At 39.4% G+C, this 23,705-nt stretch overlaps 1 protein-coding gene across 1 annotated transcript in view; it reads right to left on the bottom strand.

The window, feature by feature from the left end:
* Nucleotides 1-23,705, bottom strand: part of LOC107099535 (latent-transforming growth factor beta-binding protein 1-like) — a 49,837-nt gene that overhangs the window by 11,487 nt on the left and 14,645 nt on the right. Inside the window, exons 2-28 of the mRNA XM_015397695.1 lie at nucleotides 22,659-22,901; nucleotides 22,432-22,511; nucleotides 21,624-21,812; nucleotides 21,353-21,455; nucleotides 20,660-20,722; nucleotides 18,252-18,374; nucleotides 16,232-16,408; nucleotides 15,995-16,147; nucleotides 15,641-15,874; nucleotides 15,407-15,571; nucleotides 12,788-12,919; nucleotides 12,373-12,486; nucleotides 12,136-12,249; nucleotides 10,840-10,959; nucleotides 10,630-10,743; nucleotides 10,428-10,547; nucleotides 8,153-8,278; nucleotides 7,938-8,063; nucleotides 5,556-5,678; nucleotides 5,336-5,467; nucleotides 5,060-5,203; nucleotides 2,022-2,306; nucleotides 1,883-1,948; nucleotides 1,648-1,776; nucleotides 1,436-1,576; nucleotides 1,133-1,285; nucleotides 182-271 (exon numbers count right to left, since the gene is read on the bottom strand). Coding sequence (XP_015253181.1) covers nucleotides 182-271; nucleotides 1,133-1,285; nucleotides 1,436-1,576; nucleotides 1,648-1,776; nucleotides 1,883-1,948; nucleotides 2,022-2,306; nucleotides 5,060-5,203; nucleotides 5,336-5,467; nucleotides 5,556-5,678; nucleotides 7,938-8,063; nucleotides 8,153-8,278; nucleotides 10,428-10,547; nucleotides 10,630-10,743; nucleotides 10,840-10,959; nucleotides 12,136-12,249; nucleotides 12,373-12,486; nucleotides 12,788-12,919; nucleotides 15,407-15,571; nucleotides 15,641-15,874; nucleotides 15,995-16,147; nucleotides 16,232-16,408; nucleotides 18,252-18,374; nucleotides 20,660-20,722; nucleotides 21,353-21,455; nucleotides 21,624-21,812; nucleotides 22,432-22,511; nucleotides 22,659-22,901 — 3,759 coding nt within the window. The remainder of the gene's footprint in view (nucleotides 1-181; nucleotides 272-1,132; nucleotides 1,286-1,435; nucleotides 1,577-1,647; nucleotides 1,777-1,882; nucleotides 1,949-2,021; nucleotides 2,307-5,059; nucleotides 5,204-5,335; nucleotides 5,468-5,555; nucleotides 5,679-7,937; nucleotides 8,064-8,152; nucleotides 8,279-10,427; nucleotides 10,548-10,629; nucleotides 10,744-10,839; nucleotides 10,960-12,135; nucleotides 12,250-12,372; nucleotides 12,487-12,787; nucleotides 12,920-15,406; nucleotides 15,572-15,640; nucleotides 15,875-15,994; nucleotides 16,148-16,231; nucleotides 16,409-18,251; nucleotides 18,375-20,659; nucleotides 20,723-21,352; nucleotides 21,456-21,623; nucleotides 21,813-22,431; nucleotides 22,512-22,658; nucleotides 22,902-23,705) is intronic.

The following is a 23,705-nucleotide window of genomic DNA, read 5'->3' as shown; positions in this document are numbered from 1 at the left end:
TCAATTCTTCCATTTCTGGGCAAACTCCTACATCCAACGCCACTATCGCCCTGTTAGAACAGGTACAGCTTCTGTGTAGCACGCTGTGAGATGCAGGAGTGTAATTATTCTGTGGTAGGACATCTTTCACCAAAACAAACAGTCTGATGGTTCATGATCATGTTATCCATACTGGTCCTACCTCCTCGTCCTGGTCCGGTTTCTGATCTGTCCTGGAACCTTCCTGGGAACCTTCCAGGGGAATGTGAACTGCACAGAGTGAAGTAGTCATCTGCAGAGAGAAAGAAAGGAAAACAAACTTTTACCTCAATGTGACCTTACTGGTTCTCTAGGAGATATGATGTGGTTTGACCATCTGAGGAACATTGAGGTGTTGTTCACTGATTACCTTGGCTTTACATTAGACCCAAGTTCACCATTGTTGCTTTTGTTGTTTGCCTGTGATTCTATAGCCCCTCTTACAGTACCCCTATGAAACCATTCCGTGCCGAGTTTGGACTAAGTTTGGATCCGTCAACCATGCCAAGCTCGATTCCTTACGACCGTTTACACACCACTCTAGAACGGTTCCTCAAATCCTAGTGTTGATCTACGGTACTACTGCTCTATAGAGGGAATCAAGCAAATCAACATGGCGGCAACCATGACATTCAGGAAGTTTGGTTATTATTGTGATATTTCATTGTTTCCAGAGAGTCAGGCAAATAATGCAGCCTTTGGTGAATTTACTTGACAGAGTTGGCTTTTGGGAAGTGGATACGACAAATGATAGTCTAATCAGGGCTTACAGACGCAGGAAGAAATGACAGATGATGAGGTTCATTACACTACTAAGCAGAATCATCACTGGAAATCGTGTGGCATGGTAAGGAAACTAGTATTTTATGAATGTCTGAAATTTCATGATTATGGAGGCTGACTGTAAGGAGATGTTATGGGCTGCTCATGCGCTCTTTGTTATATGAGCACTGAAGGCCTGGTTATACTCCTACAGCAGGAGTATAACCAGGCCTTCAGTGCCATTTACACTCAACAGTTATCTCGGTTACCATGCTTGCACCAATCTCAGCACGGTTTCAAAAAGGTCTTGTAAATGGGGCTTAGGTTTACCTTAAGCATTGTCATAGTTTACCTGAGTCAGTGCGGGGGCAGAGGGCACAGCCCATTCCCCAGCCCTCCCCGTATAAGCAGCAGCAGTCGCTGAATGTGACTTGACCTCCGAGAAGAGGACTCTGACACAGCATGTCGGCGCTAACATGCTGCCAGCACACGGACAGGTTCTCATCTGGAAGGAGCAAGGAACAAAAAATCCGATCAGTTGATATGCAGATGATGTGCCAGTGTTTTTTTGACTAATTTAAGTGTCGTTTGTGGCTGTTTTTTGTCACATTAGGGCAGTAAATCACACAGGTCTGCAGGGGAGAGGAAGGCTTACCTACAGTAAGGTGGGAGGCGTTCACACAGTTTCTCTGAGTGTCGTCCAGGACCAGCGGAGGAGCACAGCTGCAGTGATACGAACCAACAGTGTTCACACACACACCTCCAACACAGGTCTCCTCCTCACACTCATCATAATCTGAAAGATGAAGACTGGTCAGCAGCAGCAGGATTTCAGGAAGATCTGCAACCAATGGGCTCTATTCCTACCGACACACTCCAGTAGGGCGCTGTTGTAAATGAAACCACTGGAGCAGTAGCATCTGTATCCTGGGATGTTGTTGACACATACTCCATTCTTACACACCTCCGGATGGAAACGCTTGCACTCGTCCACATCTGGAGACAGACAGATGATCACAAAACCTCTCTATATCTGCTGCTTTATTGGTCAGAAAAAAGGCTTCAGAGCATAGGGTGTCACAACCCCCAGGCAGCTCTGTACCTGAGTAGCCGAAGGCTCCCGCTGTCACATACCCTCTCCCGCTGGGGCACAGGGACAGAAACTCGGCTGAAACACAGGAACATCAACTGTAAGACCTGTAATAATGACTGCAATATGCTTCAGTTTCTGGAAGTCTCACGTGTGTCTTCAGGAGGACAGGTAAGATACTGGCAGCCCAGCCCCCAACCCTCCCCCATGGTGCAACAGCACTCCTGCTGGCTGATGTTGGCGGTCAGCCGGCTGCAGGAACCTTGTTCGTGCAGGTTGTAGTAACAGTCCCTCAGCTCTCCGGGTCGGGCTGCTGGGAGCACAGGGAGCTGAGGGGCCGAGGATGGCTGCAGCTCCACAGCAACGTCCACTGTTCTGACTTCAAAGCCAGAAGAAGCAGAGGAAAAGTGTCTCGACTCAAGATCTGTCCTGGATGCTAAAAAAGCAGAAAGAAACCCTAGAGTTATGCTGTTGTAAACTAAAAGTGCTATTTTCATTTGTTATGGGGCAAATTATATATAAACATTAAGACTCCCGTTAAACTTTTATTAATAAAACTTTAGATTTTCACAGTAACGATTTGTTTCCAGTGCAATTATCGGCCATCGCAGACAAAAGACAATGATTGTGGGAAAATCGTAGTTGGAAAAAATTTTCAACGATCAAAATCTGAAAATCCCACAGTGTGACAGCTGCTACGACCTACGTATCTCTACTGATCAGCCAAATGGAAATGAAGCTGCTGCTCTCAAAGATTTTATAGAGAAGATTCAAGCAAAGTGAGCTGGTTCTAGGATTGTTTTTATAATCCTCAGAAAAGAAGCATTTAAATAAGGGCAACCAGTGTATTGTTAGGATTATTATTATTGATGATGTGTGAGTCTGTTGAACCCTAAAAGTACCTGCCTTTTGCCTGGCCAAAATAATGTTTTCTCAAGTAGTTTATCTAAAAGGGACAGCTCCTCTGTCAGGATTAAAGGTGTCATCGGAAAGTCGAGATTTATCCAGTGAAAAATGTTTTTACTCAGTCTGTTTCACCTGCAAGGCCACAAAATGTCTGACTCACAAGTTTTTTGCATACAAGGAATACTTATTCCTTAACAAGCCAAATTCTTTCTCAAGACTTGTTATTGTTTAACCATAGTGTGTAATTTGCTTTTACTCTGACACAACATTCACAGCGTTTTCCTCATTATAAGTGAGAAAAACTCTGTCTAGATCAGAACAGGGCTGATTACTGTATCATAATGAACTGTTCTCTGTTTGCAAAGATATAAAAATAAAGTGCCGATTGATTTGACTCAGTCGGCAAACATTTATGATGTAAAGCTGTGGATGCTTCTTTAACTGTGATTCGAGGCTACTTCATGAGATGTGAGCCTGGTTGGTAAGCACTGCCTTCTGTAACCCTAACTTCTCTGGTCTGAGTAAGATCACAATTTATGTCAAAATAACCCTAACCCTGGGATTGTCATGTTAATTAATAACGTGTTATTTAAATAGTTTGTCTCAAGTGATCTCATCTCAGGAAAATAACCGGAGAAAGAAAGCTTCAAGTTGTAAACACAGAGCTTTCCATGACAGTATCATACTATATCAAGTGAGAAATCATAGAGTAAACATGCTAACTGCTAATAAATGAGTCGCCTATTGAATGTAAAGTTGTCACATTTTCTTGTTGTAGTATCAACACAAAAAATATATATACCAGTGCTGTTGTCTGTAATGTTAATACAAGGACATATAAGATGAAATGTTTTTTTCCACTTTCTTCTGGTTCTGTAACGCAACCGGAAGAAATCACACAGAGAAGAGTTTCCACAGATGAGGAGCAAAGGAGGCTCCACAGGTTCTAAACGATTCTGCCCCACAAATAAAAAAATTAGAATAACACATTTTGAATTTCTTAATTAATTCCTGTCATGCTTAGCCTGTCATTTTGCTCCAATCAGAGTAAACGACCAGTGCTGCCTCTAAAATCAGTAGAAATGAATGCACACAGGGTAAACGTTATGGCTACTTTAAAAATCACATAAGTAGAAAAAAGGTGGTGGATTATGGGGCGTCGTTTGTAAAGATAAGCAGTCAAAACTAAGGAGCAATATTTATGGTTATTTAGCGTATTTTAAGAGAAAAACTAAGGGTTTATTTTTTTCCAAGTCATTTTTCACTATGCCATTCATTTGTTTATAAAAATCTTACTTTGTTAAATAAATATTTAGTTTGGAGCTAAATATTTAGTTTGCAAATTAAATATTTAGCCCAGAACTAAATATATATTTAACAAACTAAATATTTAGCTAATATGGAAATTCACTTGCCAAAAAGCGAAAGTGAACTACTGTACCAAAGTAAAAGCCCCAAGCAAAATTTTTATTTTGTTGAATAAATAGTAAATTTGGAGCAAAATATTTATTTCACAAACTAAATATTCAATTTGGACCTAAATATTTATTTAACAAACTAAATATTTAATTTGCAAAATAAATATTTAGCTCCAAACTAAATATTTATTTAACAAAGTAAGATTTTTTTTTTTTTATAAATGAATGAATGAATGATATAGTGGAAAAAATTGCTTAAAATCCGCTAAATAAGCTCAGATATTGCTCCTAAATTTTGAATGCTTAACTTTACCAATGGCGCCCCATAGTTAATAGTGGAGTACTGTTTTGGCTGCTGACTTTTCTTAATGTAACAATGGTGAGGTATGGCTGTTATTCAGAGTCGCCTCAAGCAACAGTTGAACCTCGTTGTCTCTCTATAGGAGAAAATGATTTACTGGCATCTCTAGCATTTATTAGTTGTGTTTATGTTTAGGCAGTATGCGTGTTTATGTTGAGTTTAAAAGAACACAGCACCAATAGAGGGGATGCATGGGAATTAAGCCATGATTACAATATCGCCATGTAACAAAACAAACATCCAGGTTTTAGTGGATCTTCGTCGTGTAAACGGGCCCAGACTGAAGCTGTGGGGATCAACAGGAAAGGAGGGAATCACCATCGCAACAAGAATTTAGCATCTTCTCCCTTTTGAAAGCAGCAAATAATATTTTAAATTGTTCATAGTACTGGACATGATTAACAAAAAAAAATCAATGAAGGACACAGATGAGTGTTGAGCTGAAAGGTTAAAGCATTTCTCTTGGGTATGTCTGTTGAAGGATGTGTGATTTGTGTTTGTTACCTGTTCCCACAGAGCTTACACACTGTCTGGTTAAAGAGTCAAAGATGTCGGCTGCTCCATCACATTTACACATAAAGCTTCCCTTGGTGTTCTCACAACGAGCAGAACCACAGACACCTGGCTGAGACACACACTCGTCCTCATCTGAGAGATGAAAACACAGCCATGTCATGTGTGCTCCCATAAGTAACCTTAGATCCATCATTTGAGCAGCTGAAAACAAACCAATCAACGACTCTGATGTAGTTCATCCTTTAAGTTTTTTTGTAGACTCACCTACACAGCTGCCATCAGGAGCCACCTGATAACCTGCCTGACAGGAAGCAAGGCAGCGGTATGATCCAATCGTATTCTCACATCGCTGCGACACACAAACAGAACTACTGGCAGAGACACACTCATCCACATCTGGGAACATAGACAGGCAGAGAGCAAGTTTAAACAAGAAAACAGACATCATCTGATGTGACTTAGAACTTTCTATGCAAGGGTTTACCGAGGCAGGCGGTCTTCTCAGGGTTGGTGATGAAGCCAGTTTTACACTGACACTGGAAGGAACCTTCAGTATTGACACAACGACCATCCGAACAAACACCAGACCTCATGCACTCATCCACATCTACAAAGAGGAAATAACAAAAATTCCTGGGTTTGGTTTGGTTAGGATGGATGGATAGAGGGACGGACAGACGGCCGGACAGACAGACAGACAGACAAGGCATATAGTAAGGTAGAGCAAATCAATTGTTGATAAAGATAATGTCAGGTAAGGTAAATACATGGATGATTTAAGGTACCGGTACTGTAAATAAAGTAAACTGATGGATGGATGAAGGATCTAGTTCTTTTGGTCATGATCCATATTTCTTGAGCATAAGTGATGGTAGGGATGTTGACTGACGGGTAAATTGGGAGCTTTTCCTTTGCTTGCTTAGCTCTCATTTATCAAAACAGGGAGATAAAGTGTCTGTATAACATCAGCAGCAGCATAGATCCATCTATTGATCTCTCGCTCCATTTTCACCTGACTCGTGAACAAGATTCAAAGATACTTGAACTACTCCATAAAGGCTATGAACAGGACTGGTTACAAAGGGCAGCCCTGTTGGAATCCAACATGCACCTGAAACAGGTCCGACTTAATGCTGGCAATGTAGACCAAGCTTCTGCTATATTTGTACAGAGACAGGATGGCCCAAAGTAGAGGGCCCCTTACTCCATACTCCTGAAGTGCCCCCCACAAGGAACCACAAGGGACAAGGTTAAATTCCTTCTCAAGGTCCACAAAACACATGTTGGCCAGTTTGTCAAACTCCCAAAACACTCATACCCTGTAGAGAGTATAGAGCTTGTCCAATTTTCCAAGGGTGGGACAAAAACCAAACTGCTTCTTCTGAAGTCAAAGTTTAACAATCAGCTGGACTCTTCTTTGCAGCACCCTGGCATAGGCCTTCACAGGGAGAAGTGTAATCATCCTCTAGTTGAAACCCACGTCTTATGGAGAGGAACCATCCCCCCAGTGCCAGTTTAGGGGCACTCTACCCAACCTCCATATGATGTTGAAAAGGCGTGTCAGCCACAACATCCCGACAACATCCATAGCTCCAAGGTACTCAGGGCTGATCTTGTCCACCCCAAAGCCTTGCCACTGTGGAGCTTTTTAACCACCTTAGTGACTTCAGCCTGAGTGATGAATGAATAAATCGTGAGAACCCCATCTCTTCTTCCACCACGGAAGGAGTGTCAGGAGTTTTTCAAAGGATTCCTTCCACTGTTCAACAATATCAATTTTAGGGTCAGCAACTCTCCACTTCAACTGAAAACGGTATTAGCAAAGCACTACTTTCCCCTCTGGAGGTGCTGCACGGTTTGCCAGAAAGGCTGTGAGGCCAACCGATAGTCTTTTTCTGTCGCCTCTCTAAGCTCCTCCTAGTTTTTGCCTCAGCAACCGCACGGGCAGTGGAATGCTTGGCCTCATAATACCTGCTTGCTGCCTCAGGAGTCCAGAAAGCTCAATAGGACTCCTTCTTCAGCTTGTCAGCATCCCTTGCTGCCACTGTCAACCACCGGGTTTGGGGATTGCCCCCACGACAGGCAGAGCAGACCTTATGGGTTTCCCACATGTGCGTTGAAGTTAGCAGAGTGATGGAATCTCCAGACCCATCACCTAGAGCTTGTTTGCATTGGGAGACCCTACCACAGGCATTTAAGTCTCTGGAAACATCCAGGCACTGAAACCTCTCCACCACTTTAAGGTGGCAGTTCAAGAAGAAGTTAAGATCAGAAAAGTAAATTGATTGATGAATGAAGGTAAGTCAGGGTAAAATAAAGTACAATGATGGTTTGTTGAAGGTAAGGTATAGTAAACCAATGGATAGCTAACGTAAGGTAAAGTAAATTGATGGTTTGATGAATGTAAGGTAAGGTATGATAATGAAAAGTAAAGTAAATCAGCGAATGAATGAAGGTAAGGTAAATTGATTGATAAATGAGGACAAGGTAAATAGATAGATGGATAAAGGTGAGGTAAGCTAAAAAATGTAGGTAGGTAAGGTACACTTAATCTATGCATGGATGAATGTAATGTAAGGTAAGGACAGGTAAAGTAAACAGATTGTTGGGTAAAGGTAAGCTAAGGTACAGTAAGGTAAAGTTAAACGACGGATTGTGAACTGTATTGTAATGTAAGATAAGTTATCCTAATAATCATGTTTTTAGACTTTGGCAGGAAGCCTGTATTCTCTGAAAGAAACCATGCATGAATGGAGGGAGCATGAAAACGGCATGCAGAAAGACCCTTGGCAGGGATCTTAACAACTCGGTAGACCTTTCAGAAATATGGGTTTAGAGATCCAAAATAATTTGGACAAAACCTCACCGAGGCAGGCTGTCCTGTTTTCATTTAGTGTGAATCCAGGTGAGCATACACAGGTGTATGACCCAGGTGTGTTTACACACTCCCCTCTAGAGAAACAAAAGTCGCCTTCCAAACACTCGTTGACGTCTGCAAAGACAAAAATCATTATTAGTTCAGTTTCAAAGCTTATCTAGCTGCAGAAAATGTTTTAAAACCTTATCTACATTCCCCCTTACCTCTGCACTGTCCTCCCAGGCTAAAGCGTCGGTATCCTGGCCGACAGTCACATCTGAACGAGCCGACAGTGTTCACACATACCTGCTCTGCTTCACATGCTCCGGCACTCGCGCACTCATCCACGTCTACAGAACAAAATATTCTTTCATGAGTTTCATCTCATTTCAGACCCGTTCAGAGCTCCAAAACTTACAGCTCACCTCTGAGGTCAGAACCAATATCAATCTGGTATTCATGGAAAAAACTCTGGAAAAATGTTTTTAAACCTTCTTTTATATAAATCAAAAGAGCGCACATAAAACACACTGACCATCATCAGATTTAATGTAAAAAAGGCAAGTATGCAACATGGGAAACCAAAGAATTTTTAAAAAATTTTTAAGTTTGCAAGTGTGTCTAAATCTGTCAGTTCAATTAAAATGTACACTTTAGTATCGTCACCAAACAGTTTGAACTTTGAGGGTCCAAATGTGGTTCTGGGTTCCTAATTGTAGGACAATGAAGGATTTTCTGTTTTATTTTATTCTATTCTAAATGAGGTGGCTAAGATGGAAGAATAACAATTTTTGAAAATCCAGTAAAGTTACAAATCATACACATACGAACTTTATGTATAATTAAAAATATATGTAGTTACATCATATGTATCATTTAGGCCATAAAGAAAAAACTAAAACTTATCATACAGCATCTCCTTCTTATAGTCCTTAACACCAACAATCGTCCTGAATTATACTTTGAGTCCAAACTATTCTAATGTCCAATAAGTTAGCAAATAACTTAGTTGATGTACATATAAAGAATGAAAATATCAGAAATGAACCAAGTACTGGTCCTTGAGGTACACCAAAACTTAAAGAATTTATTTTTATATTTATTTTGAGCTTAATAAATCACACATAAAGTTCATAACACACTGATGCTAACTGGTAAACACAAGGAGTAGATCAAAAGAAATAAAATCAAGTAATTTCTATCTATCATCAACTGGTCATTGGTTCTATAACACCCCAGTATGAAGGGCTTTAAACCATTCAAAACAATGAAATTCCCATGTTGCAATTTTTATAGTATGATAGATTTATGTCCCAAATTCTGATGCAATACACATAGCATTCCATTTTCCTGCCAGAGAAGACTCGTATTCTTTAATGCCCATATGTAGCCACTTAAGCCGCTATTACAACCACAACAATGGCACAAAAAAAAAAAACTGCTCTAAGAATTTTGTCCACATAAACAGCTTTCAAACATATTCTCTTATAAACAGTGAAAAGTACTACAGTACATGTTCAATTGACTGAACCAGTCAGTGTCAGGGTTGGGTTGAAATTTTGAGGATACAAATGCAGAGGTGAGGAGGCAGAGGTGAGTTTTGCAGATTAAATGAAGCAACTGAGGCAGGAATCCAAACATCCAAGATAACAAATACAAAAAAAACAGAATCTAGGAGACATCAGGGAAAACACACATGAGGAGCCAGGACAAGACGAGGAACCAGCACTGAAGAACTGAACAGGGAGAGTATATATAGGAGACAGAACAAAGACTGGACTAATGAGTTGATTGGGAGCAGGTGTGGATGGAAGCATCTAGAAGGGAGCCAAGGGAAAGGAAACAAACACAAGGGGGCAACAGAGAGTAACCAAAAAAATAAAACATTGCTAGAAAACAACTACAAATACAAAGAAACTAAAAATAAACTTTAACAGAGGGCAGATACCCTGACAGTCAGTGAATAAATGTTACTGCTGTTGGGATGAGTAGCAGCCCTCATGAATGTGGAAGTCAGGTATGGTTGTGTTTCTTCATAACATTCCAAACTGGAATTGCTACTTTCTAGGGCATTCCAGCTGAAATCTCCTATTCACAGGTCAGATTTCCTCTTAAGAGTACAATTACTTTCATTACTTACTATAAAAACAGTAAGCCTCTTGTGTCTTGTACAGGAGTTATTTGGTGGTACATAAAAAACAGATGCTAGAAGCTGTCTTGACAACATAGCAACATAATACAATTGTATAACAAGCTTATCACATATTTGATTTGATATTTCAATTTTTTATGTACAAGGAGAGCATAAGAAAAATATTTTGAAAGTTGTAAAATCCTCTAGGAATTCTAAGAAGGGTCAAGATATCTGTACCTATAACATCAATTATAATACCAGTTTGGACCCAGAAAATTTCTGTGGTTATACAGCTTTTATCAAAAATATGTTGGTCTCATTTGAAGTGACTTATTATCATAGCATGCTTGTGAGTGCATACACACCTGTGCACTGTCTGTTGGTTAGCGTGTATCCTTGACGACAAGACACACACCTGTAGGATCCCACAGAGTTCACACACATCTGTCCAGGACACTGAGACGGCTCAGCACACTCATCGACATCTGAACACACACAGCGGTCACAGATCACTGCTCAAATGGATAAGAGGTCCCAAAATCAGCATCAGGACCGAGGGATATGTACCCGTGCAGGTGTTGTTTTTGAGCCGGTAACCATTGAGACAAACACAGCGAAAACTACCAGGTGTATTTTCACAGCGGCCATTGGAGCATGGAGACCGCCGACACTCATCAATGTCTGCAAAAAGGTGACAAAACAGAGAATCAGACCATTTTAGCAGAACAGGTCCCAATCCGGTCCAGTCGGATCCAGTCGGAAGCAGACGAATGTTACCTGTACAGATCCCATTGAGCAACCCGAATCCTGCGTGGCAGGATGAGCAGCGATAAGAACCCAGAGTGTTGATACATTCCTGACCCGGGCACTGCAGAGGATCAACGCACTCGTCCACATCTGAAAAACACAGGTATCAAACACACCTGTAGGATTTCCCCAATTCAAGAAGTTAAGGTAAGGTAAGGTACAGTTAAGGCAGGGTTGTCAAACTGTAGTCATTGAGGGCTGGTGTCCTGCAGCTTTTAGATCCGTTTCTGCTTCAACACACCTCAATTCAATTATTAGGTCACTAGCAGGATTTTGGACAACTGAGAAGATTCTTCTTAAGATAAGTTGGACCAGGGACACATCTAAAATCTGCAGGACAATGTTCCTTAAGAAATGGAGCTTGACATCCCTGGGTTAAAGTAAAATAAGGTAAGGTAAGGCAAATCGATGATGGATTAAGGTAAGGTAAGGTAGGTTTAGGTAAGGTACTGTAAGGTAAAGTAGGCTAAGGTAAGGCAAGGTAGGGTAAGGAAAGGTAAGGTAGGGTAAGGCAAATCGATGATGGATGAAAGATAAGTAGGGTAGGGTAAGGTAAGGTAGGGTAAGGTAAGGTAACATATGGTAGGCTAAAGTAAGGTAGGGAAAGGTAAGCTAGGCTAAGGTAAGGGCCACCGTACTACTGGCCTCTTGTAATAGAGCCAACTTTTCTTCCATACCTTCGCAGGTGTTCCCAACGAGCCTATAACCATGAGGACAGGCACACCTGTAGCTTCCTGCTGTGTTTTCACAGTGCCCATTAGTGCAGGGATTTTGCTGACACTCGTGCAGATAATAATCACACCTGTAGGATTAGCAATGAACATATTCTAGTGCAGAGTCTGTACGGGTCAGATTTTACAAAACTGTATCTGCCCGCAGAGTTCAGGTTTGAGACTGGCCCCAACCGGTGTTCATAAAGTGTACAGACAGCTGTTTTAGTGCTTTATTTTTATTATTTATTATTTTATTAACAGCTGTAAATTGGTGGAATTAAGAAGGCTGCCTTGTAAAAACGTACTGTTATCTGGATATTCTTGAATCAATATACTAATAAGGATGTACAGTTTATAAATAAGAAAATATAAATTATAAGTTTAAATCATGCTGTAACTCTCTGTTTTATAAGGGTACCTGCGGGTACCCACGGGTACCTGACCCGGTGCAGGACTCTGTTCCAGTAAAACCGAGAAGGACCGATGTAAACTTTAAGGTCTGTGAGTTTTTATGGTTCATTTGTTACTTTGCTGTTGCTAACAGGTCCTTTACCTTCACAGGTGTTCCCACTGAGCCTGTAACCACGGTGACAGACACACCTGTAGCTTCCTGCTATATTTTCACAGCGGCCATTACTGCAGGGATTCTGTCGGCACTCGTCCTCATCTGAAACACACGCGGGTAAAAAACACACCTGTAGGATTTGCAAAGAGCGTGTTCCAGTGAAATCGAGAAGAACCGATGAAAATTGATCATCGGTTACTTTGCTGATGCTAACACATCCTTTACCTTCACAGGTGTTCCCAATGAGCCTGTAACCACGGTGACAGGCACACCTGTAGCTTCCTGCTGTGTTTTCACAGCGGCCATTAGTGCAGGGATTTTGCTGGCACTCGTCCACATCTAGATGCAAACAAAAATATAATGTATGGATGAACCAATGGATGAATGAATGGATGAGTGAATGGACGAATGAATGGATGAATTAATGGATAGGCACTTTTCTTTCAAAAAGAAAGCAGAGGCTTTGTTTTGTCATTCTCAAATATTGAATAATTAAAAAAAATGTATCATAAAAATAGAAATATCTAAATGATCATTTCTATAATGCTTCATTCGAGACTACAAAAAATGATGACAAAGCAAAATGTTTAATCATTTAAAAAGAAAAGAACCGCAATAGTTGTGAATCCGATCTTCCCACCGTGACAGAGGGTTCCCTGATCGTTGAGCTGGTATCCCTCCTCGCACTCGCAGGTGTATTTCCCACCCGGTTGGTCCAGGCAGCGGCCCCGCCCACACACACCTGGCCTGCTCTGACACACACTACGAACAACTACACACACACACATATATGGCACATGATGTCAGGAGTACAGAAAAATATGGTATCTTTTCATTGGAAAAAACAAAATAATATAAATTTTAGATTACAATGTGAAACATTTGCCAAGATGAAGGCTGTTTGAAATTTTCTTCACCCTCTAAAGAAAAAAAACTTTCAGTCGTGAATAAATCTCAAAGCGAAACTCTGTCTGGTCTGAAGAACAACCCAGAACTCAGGAGTTTAAAAACATTACGCATGAACACATATGATGAAACTGAGACAGATGTGATGGATCTAGAGGTTCTACACACAGGCAACATTGATAGTACCCCTCATTTAACAACAGAAAAACCGACAATGTTCACAGAAATAACTTGAATCTGACAAAACCTCTATGGAAATGAACAAATGAAAGTTATACAATGTTTTTCAAACATGTTTCAATAACAAATGCAGCTGTAGTCACAGGAATATCTAGCTGCTTGGTCTTTTAATTTTTATCTTTAACACACTTGTCCATAATTGTCTTTCTAATCTCCTGAAACAACCCTTTCCTTTGCTGCCTCTGGTCCATGTTGAGTGTGGTACACACCATGTCAACCAACAGCAGCATGACTGCAGACACTCTATTTGAGCTCTGGCTCAGAGCTTGTCTTCCTGGCTGTGTGATTCCTGGACGGGGCCGCCTGTAAAGCTGGTTGACAGTTGCCTTTTGTATCTCTGCCTCTTTCTGTATCTTTGCTTCTGTCTCCTTGAACCCCAGTCGGCCTCAGCAGATGGACGCTCACACTGAGCCTGGTTCTCCTGAAAGTTTTCTCCTGTTAAAATAGATTTTTCCTCTCCACTCTTGCTCCAAGAACCGAAGGCAATCCCTCACACTAAGCATGCTTGTAGCGACAGTGGAGAGCAAAAACTCCCTTTTTCTTGACAGGGATGCCAAGAAACCTTCAATAGAACCAGAATCAGTGTGAGTGGCCATCTGCTGAGCCTGACAGGGGTTCAAGGTTCAAGACAGAAGCAGACATAAAAAAGAAGCAGACATACATAGACAGTTGAGTGGCATTGATACTTTTGGAGCACCCATGATGGCCCCAGCAAAAAAAGGACTGATTGCCTTAGTCAAAAAAGAAATGATCCTTCTGAGTCTAGATCCAAATTACTTAATTGTATGTCACTGTGTCATACATCAAGAAAGTCTGTGTGCACGTTCCCTGAAGCTATACGATGTGATGAAAACTGTTGTGTCCATCAGAAACTTCATCAAAAGCCAAGGGCTGAACAACCATCAGTTCATAGAATTGCTCTGTGAACTAGAGTCAGGGTACTGGGATCTGGTTTGTTAGTGCTAGGCGTAATGTCTTAGTTAGTCTCACTGATTTATGCTCTGAGGGGTAAGTCAACTACTTCATGGAGACGAAGGGAAATCCTGTGGCAGAGCTCAGTGATGACAAGTGGCTCAGTGATTTTGCCTTCATGGTGGACATTACCATGCACCTGTGAGAGCTAAACACCACGCTGCAAGGTCCCAACCAGCTCATCAGTTCTCTACTTTCAAATGTGAAATCATTTGAAGTTAAGTTAAGGTTATGGCAGGCACAACTGGAAAATGGAAACACTGTGCAGTTTCACACTCTGCAAGAACAACAGGCTGATGTCACAACGGAGTATGCTTGTGAGTGTGCAAAACTCATTCAGACATTTTATGAATGATTTTGTGGTGTGAAAAATCCACAAAGGGAACAGGACATGTTTTTGCTATGCCATTCAATGTGCAACCAGCTGATGTGCCAGAAAATCTCCAAATAGAAATGATTGAGCTGCAAAGCAACACAGCTAAGTGCAACAACCTCCCTCTACTTTACTTTTAATATGTATGTTGGTGCTAAGAATTTTCCCATTCCAAGGACACATGGCCTGAAATATTCATCTTGGGTTGGGACATCATACTGCTATGAAGAGCTTTTTTCAAAACCCTTCGTCTTCCGTCTCCGCTCAAGGCTGACAGACCCAAACGTGGAAAACCAGCTTTGAGTCGCATCATCACCACCGCCAGCTGATCAAATGCCGCGCCAAAGACAAACAGTTCCAGCTATGGCATTAGGTGAGTCTGACATGCATAGAAATTATGATCCCCCATCCTATCAGTCATACCTTTCTGTTGTAATGAACGTTAGAATTTATGTCGCTAAAACTGCAAGGCTCTTAAAGTACAAACTGAATTGGCCCTCAAGGTGGAAAATGTTCCACAATCCTGTTCTAATAACATTAAAAATATACAAAAATATAAATATATAAAACTGAGAATAGGAGACTATACGGTACTTTACAACACAACTCAATTAGAATATTATGACACGATAACAGAGAAGGGCACGCTTATTTGTGCAAAAAAAAAAGAATGGGAAGGAAAACATTTCAACAGCAAAAGGGATGTGCACATTTATAAAGTCTGATCTGGTTCCAGACCAAATTCCAGCTGCCATTTCCTGTACTCACTCTGGACTCTGCTTGGACGTCTCGTTGGGACCACAGCCGGTTGTCTCTCTGGGACAGCGACCTCTCCACCAGGTCTGGATCCACGCTCTGAGGTCTGAGGCGGCAGAGAGTCTCCTCGTCCTGGTGATGGGTCGGATTGGGATCCAGCGGAAGGCTGATTGGCAGCTAATATGAAAAAATAATGTGATGAAACACATCAGATCCACTATCTGAACATGGCTGAACAAACCTTACCTTGATTATCACTTGAGAAAAGCTGTGGTCTGGCTGCAGGTTGGTTGGGCCGACCCTGCTGGCTGTCCAGTCTCTCCTGGGAGGTCCTTGTTCCCCAGCTAGCAGGCTGCGCTAGTCTGGAGGACGAGGAACCGGCATTCAGGCCAGGCTGAGGCGAATTGGGTCTGGTAGAAGATGGTGAACCCGAGAAGCTGGGTCTCTGCAGAGAGTGAGAGGTTCCACCACCTCTGGACCCTGGAATCAGAAGACGCAGGTTTGTTTTTTGTCAGATTTCAGAAAAGACTGTTGTTGTCAGAGGCATTGGAGGTCTGGACATCTGAGACCAATAGACTCTTTAGAATCAGCCTAAATAACCTGATGAAAGCTGTGAATCTGGACCCGTGTTGTCCTGGGATGTTGGCAGGGATCCTCGCCCTGCCTGCTCAGCATCAGCTCTTTGAGTGAACTGCAGAGTGGATGCTGAGTAATGATAACCAGGACCAGCTGGACAGATCTCTTTAAAGGTAACTGCAAAAAAGAAAAAACAGCAGAATGACAAGAAACGGGGCTGAACAGAACAATATGAAGAACTGCTAAAAAAAACAAACCCACCTGAACCAAAGTAAGGACATCTCTGGCAGTCTGGTCCCCAGGCTTTACCGACTCGGCTGCAGCAGCAGATTTGCTTGGTGATGTTTCGAGCTATGGGCAAGGAGCAGGAAGATGGACCCAGACCTGCGCCCACGACTCTGTAACACTGACCCTTCTCCTCTGATATCACACTTTGTGCTGAGGAGGACAAACAGAGACAGAGACATGTTAGAAAAGTGAAGCTTTGATATTCCAAACAGAGGAGAGATATGCAGTCAGAATGCTGCATGCAAAACCAGAACATGCTGATCTCTGGTCAGCATAGACACAGAAAGCCTGATTACAAGGATAACAAGCTGCAAAGACCAGCTATTGGTGTTGTCACAGTGTAAGGGAGGGTGCAAGACCAGAACCAGGGCTTAGATACAGCTGTTAGGTAGAGGACAGTTCAGAACCCAAACACGAGACATCTGCCGTTTCCTCATAAAATGCAGAGGGCAAATGTCATTGCAATGCACATTGATTATCATTTTAGATCAATTTGAGTGTTCAATGCTTGGTTGGACCAGTCAAGATCTACCCAGAAAGCCCAATGGGCGCTTCGCTGTGGCTCTATATCCTAAAAAACTTTACTTTTGGCAAAACACTGGAAAAAATCGAGATCTAGATTAGTCACAAGACAATTTACACTTAAAATAAGAAAACAGAACTGCATTGTCTTATTTCAAGTGCATATTATCTAATTATCTTATTTTAAGAGTAAAAATACTCATTCCATTGGCAAATTACCTAATTTACCTACTCAAATTAAGGGTTAATACACTTAATTTAAGAAAATTTTTATTATTTCAAGATCGTTTTTCCACTGTACTAGTTAGAGTGGCTCAGTTGGTCCGGAGCTACCTCTTTAGTAATGCTGCTAAAGACTAAGGCTGCTGGAGGACATAAAAGAAATCTTTCCCTGACTCAGCTACATTGAAAAAGCCTCTCCTACCACCATGTATACGTATGTTCAGCGTTTACCATGCCATAGTCTGCTGCAGGCTCAGCGCTTACTACATCCGCTAAGCTGTGCTTCTTTAAATGAACCTCAAATAGACCTTCCACTCTAAGAAACTCGTCCACTTCTCCAGTAGAAAAACACACAGGTAACTAACAGCTTTTGCATGTTTTTTGTTGGATCTGTCCTTGCAACCTCACTGGTTCTAGCTCTGGGAGAGGTTTCTTCCTGTTCGAAGGAACTTTTCACCATCGCCATATGCTTGGTCAGGATGAGGGATTGACTAAATGCTCTACGCTAAACCTTTTATCATTTTATTATGAATTAGCTTATTTAAACTAAATATCCAGTTTGTGTCAGATTGTTTTGTCTATTTCAGGTATTTCTGGATAAGAGATGGGTCCTTTTTTCCTGTCAAGTGACTTAAAAAAGGAATTTGCTGAATAATGAAATATAATGAATGGAACATGTTTGTCGACAGTGGGCCATGTTCTGTTGGCCCCTAATGGGTCCCTTTATGGACAAATTAGCATGGCAGTTGTGATCTGTATGTCAACGGTCAACATTACTGTGTGGTTTGTATGTTAAGAAACTTGTTCTAGTAAAAGGTTTGAAAAAAAAGTAATAGAAATGAAAGTAATGACAGGTAAAAGTCTCAAACACATAGATGCTGTTAATAAACCAGCTCGTAGCTGTGAGTAGAACGATGCAATGAGAAGCAGCCAGACCAGCATCCTTCAGCTCCTTTCTCCTCGGTCATTTTGGAGAATGCCGGTCGGAATGACTGAACCCCAGTCAGGCTTTTCAGAAACAACCTGAAATCCTTCAATAAGATCATCTGACTCACACAGAACCAAAGCCCCATGTGTTTTTCCTGACAGTGTGAGGAGCAAATCTTTGCATTACAGCTGTAGAAATAACTCCCAGATGTGCAAAGTTGCCTGAATTTAAGCTGGATTCTGGAAATCCTGACCGGAGTTGCGTTATTCCTCTTATCTGGCCGGCGGCGGATTGTGTTTATTATGCGTGTGTGCTACTTACATATGCAGATTCCATGTGTGGCATCGAGGATGAACCCCAAGCGACACACACAGCTATAGCTCCCCATGGTGTTCACACAGAGGCCGTTCTCACACAGCCCCGGCTGGTGGCACTCATTCACATCTACACACATCAGCACATGCACACGTGAATGATAGCAGGATTTCTCTTTGACTCAAAGCCATTGAAGACCAGAGGAGGTCTGCCTCAAACCCAAAGGATCCCAAAGCTGCAAACATCGGAAGCTGGTTTTACGAGCATAACAGAATGAAACTGGTTTTCTGCAGAAAGAATGATCTGCAGATCAAAATCTCCTGATTAAACCATTTTTGGATTTTATTCAATAATAACATCCAACCCCCAAGGCCTTCAGACTGAAATGCCATTTTTGGGGGGAAAAAACATGAAAGAGTTTTGTAAAAATATTGTTTGTTTATTGGAAAACATTAACCCAGTATAGGGTACGTTACCGTTTTTAATCACTTGCATACCCCTTACAAATGGAGTCCCTCCGTCCCTCAGTGAGCTCTAGCAGCACAAGATCTATATCCAGCCATTCAGCAAAGACACTGCTATATGGCCATACATCTTATTTTGGCATTTGACCAATTAGATGAGTCCTTGAATGATAAATTGCCTACTGTAAATTAAGTTGAAAAAAAAGGTAAAAAGTTAATTAGAAAGTTCAAAATACAAGAAAAGAAGGTAAAAAGCTAATTAAAAAGTTAAAAAGTCAAGAAAAAAAGGTAAAAAGCTAATTAAAAAGTTAAAAAGTCAAGAAAAAAGGTAAAAAGCTAATTAAAAAGTTAAAAAGTAAAAAAAAAAGGTAAAAAGCTAATTAAAAAGTTAAAAAGTCAAGAAAAAAAGTTAAAAAGCTAATTTAAGATTTGAAAAGTCAAGAAAAAAAGGTAAAAAGCTACGGTAATTAAAAAGTTAAAAAGTCAAGAAAAAAGGTAAAAAGCTAACTAAAAAGTTAAAAGTCAAGAAAAAAAAGGTAAAAAGCAAACAAAAAAGTTAAAAAGTCAAGAAAAAAGTTAAAAAGCTAATTAAAAAGTTAAAAAGTCAAGAAAAAAAGTTAAAAAGCTAATTTAAGATTTGAAAAGTCAAGAAAAAAAGGTAAAAAGCTAATTAAAAAGTTAAAAAGTCAAGAAAAAAGGTAAAAAGCTAACTAAAAAGTTAAAAGTCAAGAAAAAAAGGTAAAAAGCAAACAAAAAAGTTAAAAAGTCAAGAAAAAAGTTAAAAAGCTAATTAAAAAGTTAAAAAGTCAAGAAAAAAAATTAAAAAGCTAATTAAAAAGTTAAAAAGTCAAGAAAAACAGGTAAAGAGCTAATTAAAGTTAAAAGTCAAGAAAAAACTTAAAAAGCTAATTAAAAAGTTAAAAAGTCAAAAAAAAAAAAAAACGTAAAAAGCTAATTAAAAAGTTAAAAAGTCAAGAAAAAAGTTAAAAAGCTAAATTAAAAGTTGAAAAGTCAAGAAAAAAAGGTAAAAAGCTAATAAAAAATTTAAAAAGTCAAGAAAAAAAGGTAAAAAGCTAATTAAAAAGTTAAAAGTCAAGAAAAAAAGGTAAAAAGCTAATTAAAAAGTTAAAAAGTCAAGAAAAAAAGGCAAAAAGCTAATTAAAAAGTTAAAAAGTCAAGTAAAAAAGTTACTAAGCTTAGTAAACAATTATATTTAGATTTATAAACTAAAAAATGTAAGTGCCAGTATCAGCATTAATGTCTCCAAGGTTATAATGTACAAAAAATTTTTTTTCTTGCCCTCTCACAATGTTTTCATGAATTTCTTATAGAAGCAGTTCTGTTAATTTTCTTAATATATTCAATCAAGTTGGCATTTCTTGTAATTACATTGACATTCATTTTTGCCATCAAAATATCCATATTTCCTGAATATTTTAAAGGTAATAAAGTCTTGTCCTGGATTCCAATAACACTATTGGCTGGAAATTTGGATTTTCAAAGGATTTCACTGAGTGGCCTATAAAGGGTTAACATGAGAAATAAATGTTTTTATTTCATTACCTGTCTCACCTAGTTTGGTAGTTATGTCATATTTTGTTACTCTGGAAGCCAACTGTAGATTAACATATCTATGAATTTCTCTGGATGATTTAAAATAATAAAATTATAAAAGAGAATAAATATTAATGTTACCAATTGTCTTAAATATTAATGGCTTAATAAGGCCATCTTTACATAGAACAGGCTGTGTTTACTTAACTTTAGTTTCATCAACCTTTTATATTGTTGTTATTATGTATTTAAAATATAGCAATGTTGAAATATTTTGGTGCCCAAAATCATATATTTGAGAGCAAGTTAACTAGATAAATTGATCTTGGGAGGAAAAGTTCTCATCCTCAGTAGCTAAGAGCCAGCGGCTCCACCTGGCGGCCATGTTTTACTCACCGACACACTGCGATCCATTAGCTGATTGCTGGAAGCCAACAGGACAGCTGTTGTTGCTTCGACCTGTTGTTGATTAATAACAGATCAGTTTAAAAAGAATTGCTAAAAATACATTTTCTCAGGCAATTTTTAAATCCTTTATTTGCTTAGTTTTTGAACTTTGGTGTTGAAGGACTTCTAAGCTAGCAATGACGTTAGCAATTTATCAACATTCTTTGGTTCCCAAAGAAGGGGTCTGGACCCCCCGGGGGCCGCAAAACTATAAGCTAAGGGTCACAAGATATTTTTTACATTGTGATGTGATTCAAATATAACAGTAAAAATACCAATAAATTATAAAATGCAAAAAGAAATAAATATGCCATTAAATGATCAAAAATAGATTTAAAATAATCAACTGTTATTTAAAAACATTTTGTTAAAATGAACATAATTAGTTTACCGTATATCAATAGATTGATTTATAGAAACATGTAAGGTACTTTTAGGGGTGGCTAGTTGGTGCCACAGTTATTTTCAGGGTCACAGGCAGAAAAGTTTGATAACCTCCACTCTTAGGTAACATTTCAGTTTCATGGAAATGCTCAGATGAAACATTTAGTAGATTTATTAACAGAAAGTGAATAAAATCTGAGCTTTCTTTGCAGGGATGGTGCTTTATTGCACAGCTGTTAGTGAACAGTTAGTTTGTACCTGGGGTTTCAGGACAGAGAGTGCAGTCAGTGAGGCCCCACGCCTTCCCACCTCCCCTACAGCACACCTCCCTGCTCCTCAAACCAGGGAGAGGAGAGCTGCACTGCAAACACATAAAAACAGTGAGCATAGATCACAGTTCAGTAATAATTGGCTTCAGAGGGGAATTTCATTGGTTATTAATCCTCTCAGAAACAGAAATGCTGTTTTTGTTTTTTCCCCCTATTGTTCCTCCAGATGGAAACAGCAGCTGTCACCTGCCTCCTCTCACCTGTCCATCTTTGACTTCTCTGAAGCAGTATTTGAAGTCAGACTGAAGGTTGTAAGTTCCACCTCCCCTCAAAGTCTGGGCCTGGATTCTTCCAGCACCTGCTGGAAGCAGAGCCGGAGCAGGAGCACCGGCTGAACCCGAAGAGGAGGAGGCGGAGAGGGACCGCAGGGAGGGAACGGAGCCAGAAACCTGGATCCACAGCGAGGAGACAAAGAGGAACCAAAACAAAGATGTGGAAACATTTATTTGAGCTTGTATAAAAAACAACCATAGTTCTAACCGAACAAATACAATACAAAACTATGGAGTAGATTTTGCTCCATTCTTCTTTGCAAAAACACCAAGATTTTTTACTTTATTATCTGAGATCAATTTAATCCCATGAAGTGATTGACACATTTTTGATAATGGATTAAAAAATACACTTTATAATTCCTCTTTAATAATTCAATTTAAAAGGTGCAATTAGAAAATACTTTTAAATTAGATTTTAAATGGCCTGATTTAAATGCTAAATTGTAAAAGGAGATAAAAAACTCACTCCATACAAAGTAAAAATAATATCTAATTAGAATACCTTAAATTAAACCAGAAAATTTCCAATATAATTCCAAAAATGTATTTTAAGAAAATATAAATTACATTTAAATACAATAGTGTAATAGATAAATAACTAAATAAGAACTTAAATGACTAAATAGAGTAGGATATGAGGTTAATATAATTACATCAAAAATATTAAATAATATTGAATATGTAGAATAATAAAAAAAAAAATCAATTTTAATCTGATGGTTCATGGATGTACCTTCATCACCTGGTGGATCTTCACACTGGCCTCGGGGGGGTGCTGAACTCTGACCTTCACCATGCGGGGGTCTGACGCTTCTCATGTTTGTTAAAAAATTATCACAAGAGAAACTGAAACTAAGTTTAAATGTATTGAAGCAGAGAAATAAGCTTAAATCATGTTTAAACAGTTGTGTTTTCCTATGAACTGAACAAAGTGAGTAGCAGTGAAAAACTGAGCTTCACCTGTGGACCGTGGCACCGCCCGGCTCTGCCCAAGTGGCAGCAGGAACTCTGACCCCATCAGCTCCTGATTGGCCGCCGTGGCAGAGAGCAGCAGAGGTTTGACCACCTCGTTGGCGTCTCCGGACCTGGCGGCTAAATGTGAGACAGGAATCTGGCAGAACTTTCCGGTAAAGTTTGCAGGACATAAGCAGCGATCCTTCTGCAGACAGAGGCCTCCGTTCTTACAGAGCAGAGGACAGAGAACTGAGGAGGAAAAACAGAAAACAGATTCTGCTCAATCTGCGTCTCTTTGGACATAAAGCAACAACAGAACCTCTTCCTCTGCAGCGACATTCTTTTAACATTCAAGCTGCTGATAATCAAACCACTAAAACTCAATCCTGATTAGTAAAAAATATTCAGAACATTTTATTGACCCAACTTTGTCATTTCCCCACAATTAAAATTTATGGCATCACATTTTATCACAAAATATTGATTTGCTTTTATGATAGTTAAAGATTTACAAAAACAAATGAAGTCTAATTAGATTTAAAAATATATTTTTTCTCACTACGCTGCTAAAAACTTTATATTTTAATAATTAATTTCAGACATAGTTGACTTTTAAACATAAATATAAAATCTTTAAAAAAGAGAAAACTAATTCTGTGAAATTAATGTTACTTTTACACAATCAGTCAAAGAGATTATAAAATATATATAAACATTAATAAAGGTATTTGTGAACAAACACTCAAAACTGTAAAGTGAAATAAATCAAAACATAAAAAAAGATGAAACAAAAAAACTTAAAAGACTAATGATGTTTAAAGCTGCAGTCACGTTTAGTGATTTTCAAATCTATACGCCAGTAGGTCTCTCTGGGAGCAGAATGTTTTTCTGAATGATTATCCTGCTGCCGTATTATTTGGTATTTTTGTGTTTTACACTTTTTCTTTGCTCAACCTTTTTGCAGATAAACAGATATAACTAAACTAGAAAGTAGCCTACGGCTAAGCCATATATATATATATGTATATATATATATATATATATATACATATA

Source organism: Cyprinodon variegatus, unplaced genomic scaffold (assembly GCF_000732505.1).
Source record: "Cyprinodon variegatus isolate N-32 unplaced genomic scaffold, C_variegatus-1.0 Scaffold881, whole genome shotgun sequence".
In the NCBI taxonomy this organism is placed as follows: domain Eukaryota; kingdom Metazoa; phylum Chordata; class Actinopteri; order Cyprinodontiformes; family Cyprinodontidae; genus Cyprinodon; species Cyprinodon variegatus.
This window is presented reverse-complemented; position numbering and strand designations above follow the sequence as displayed.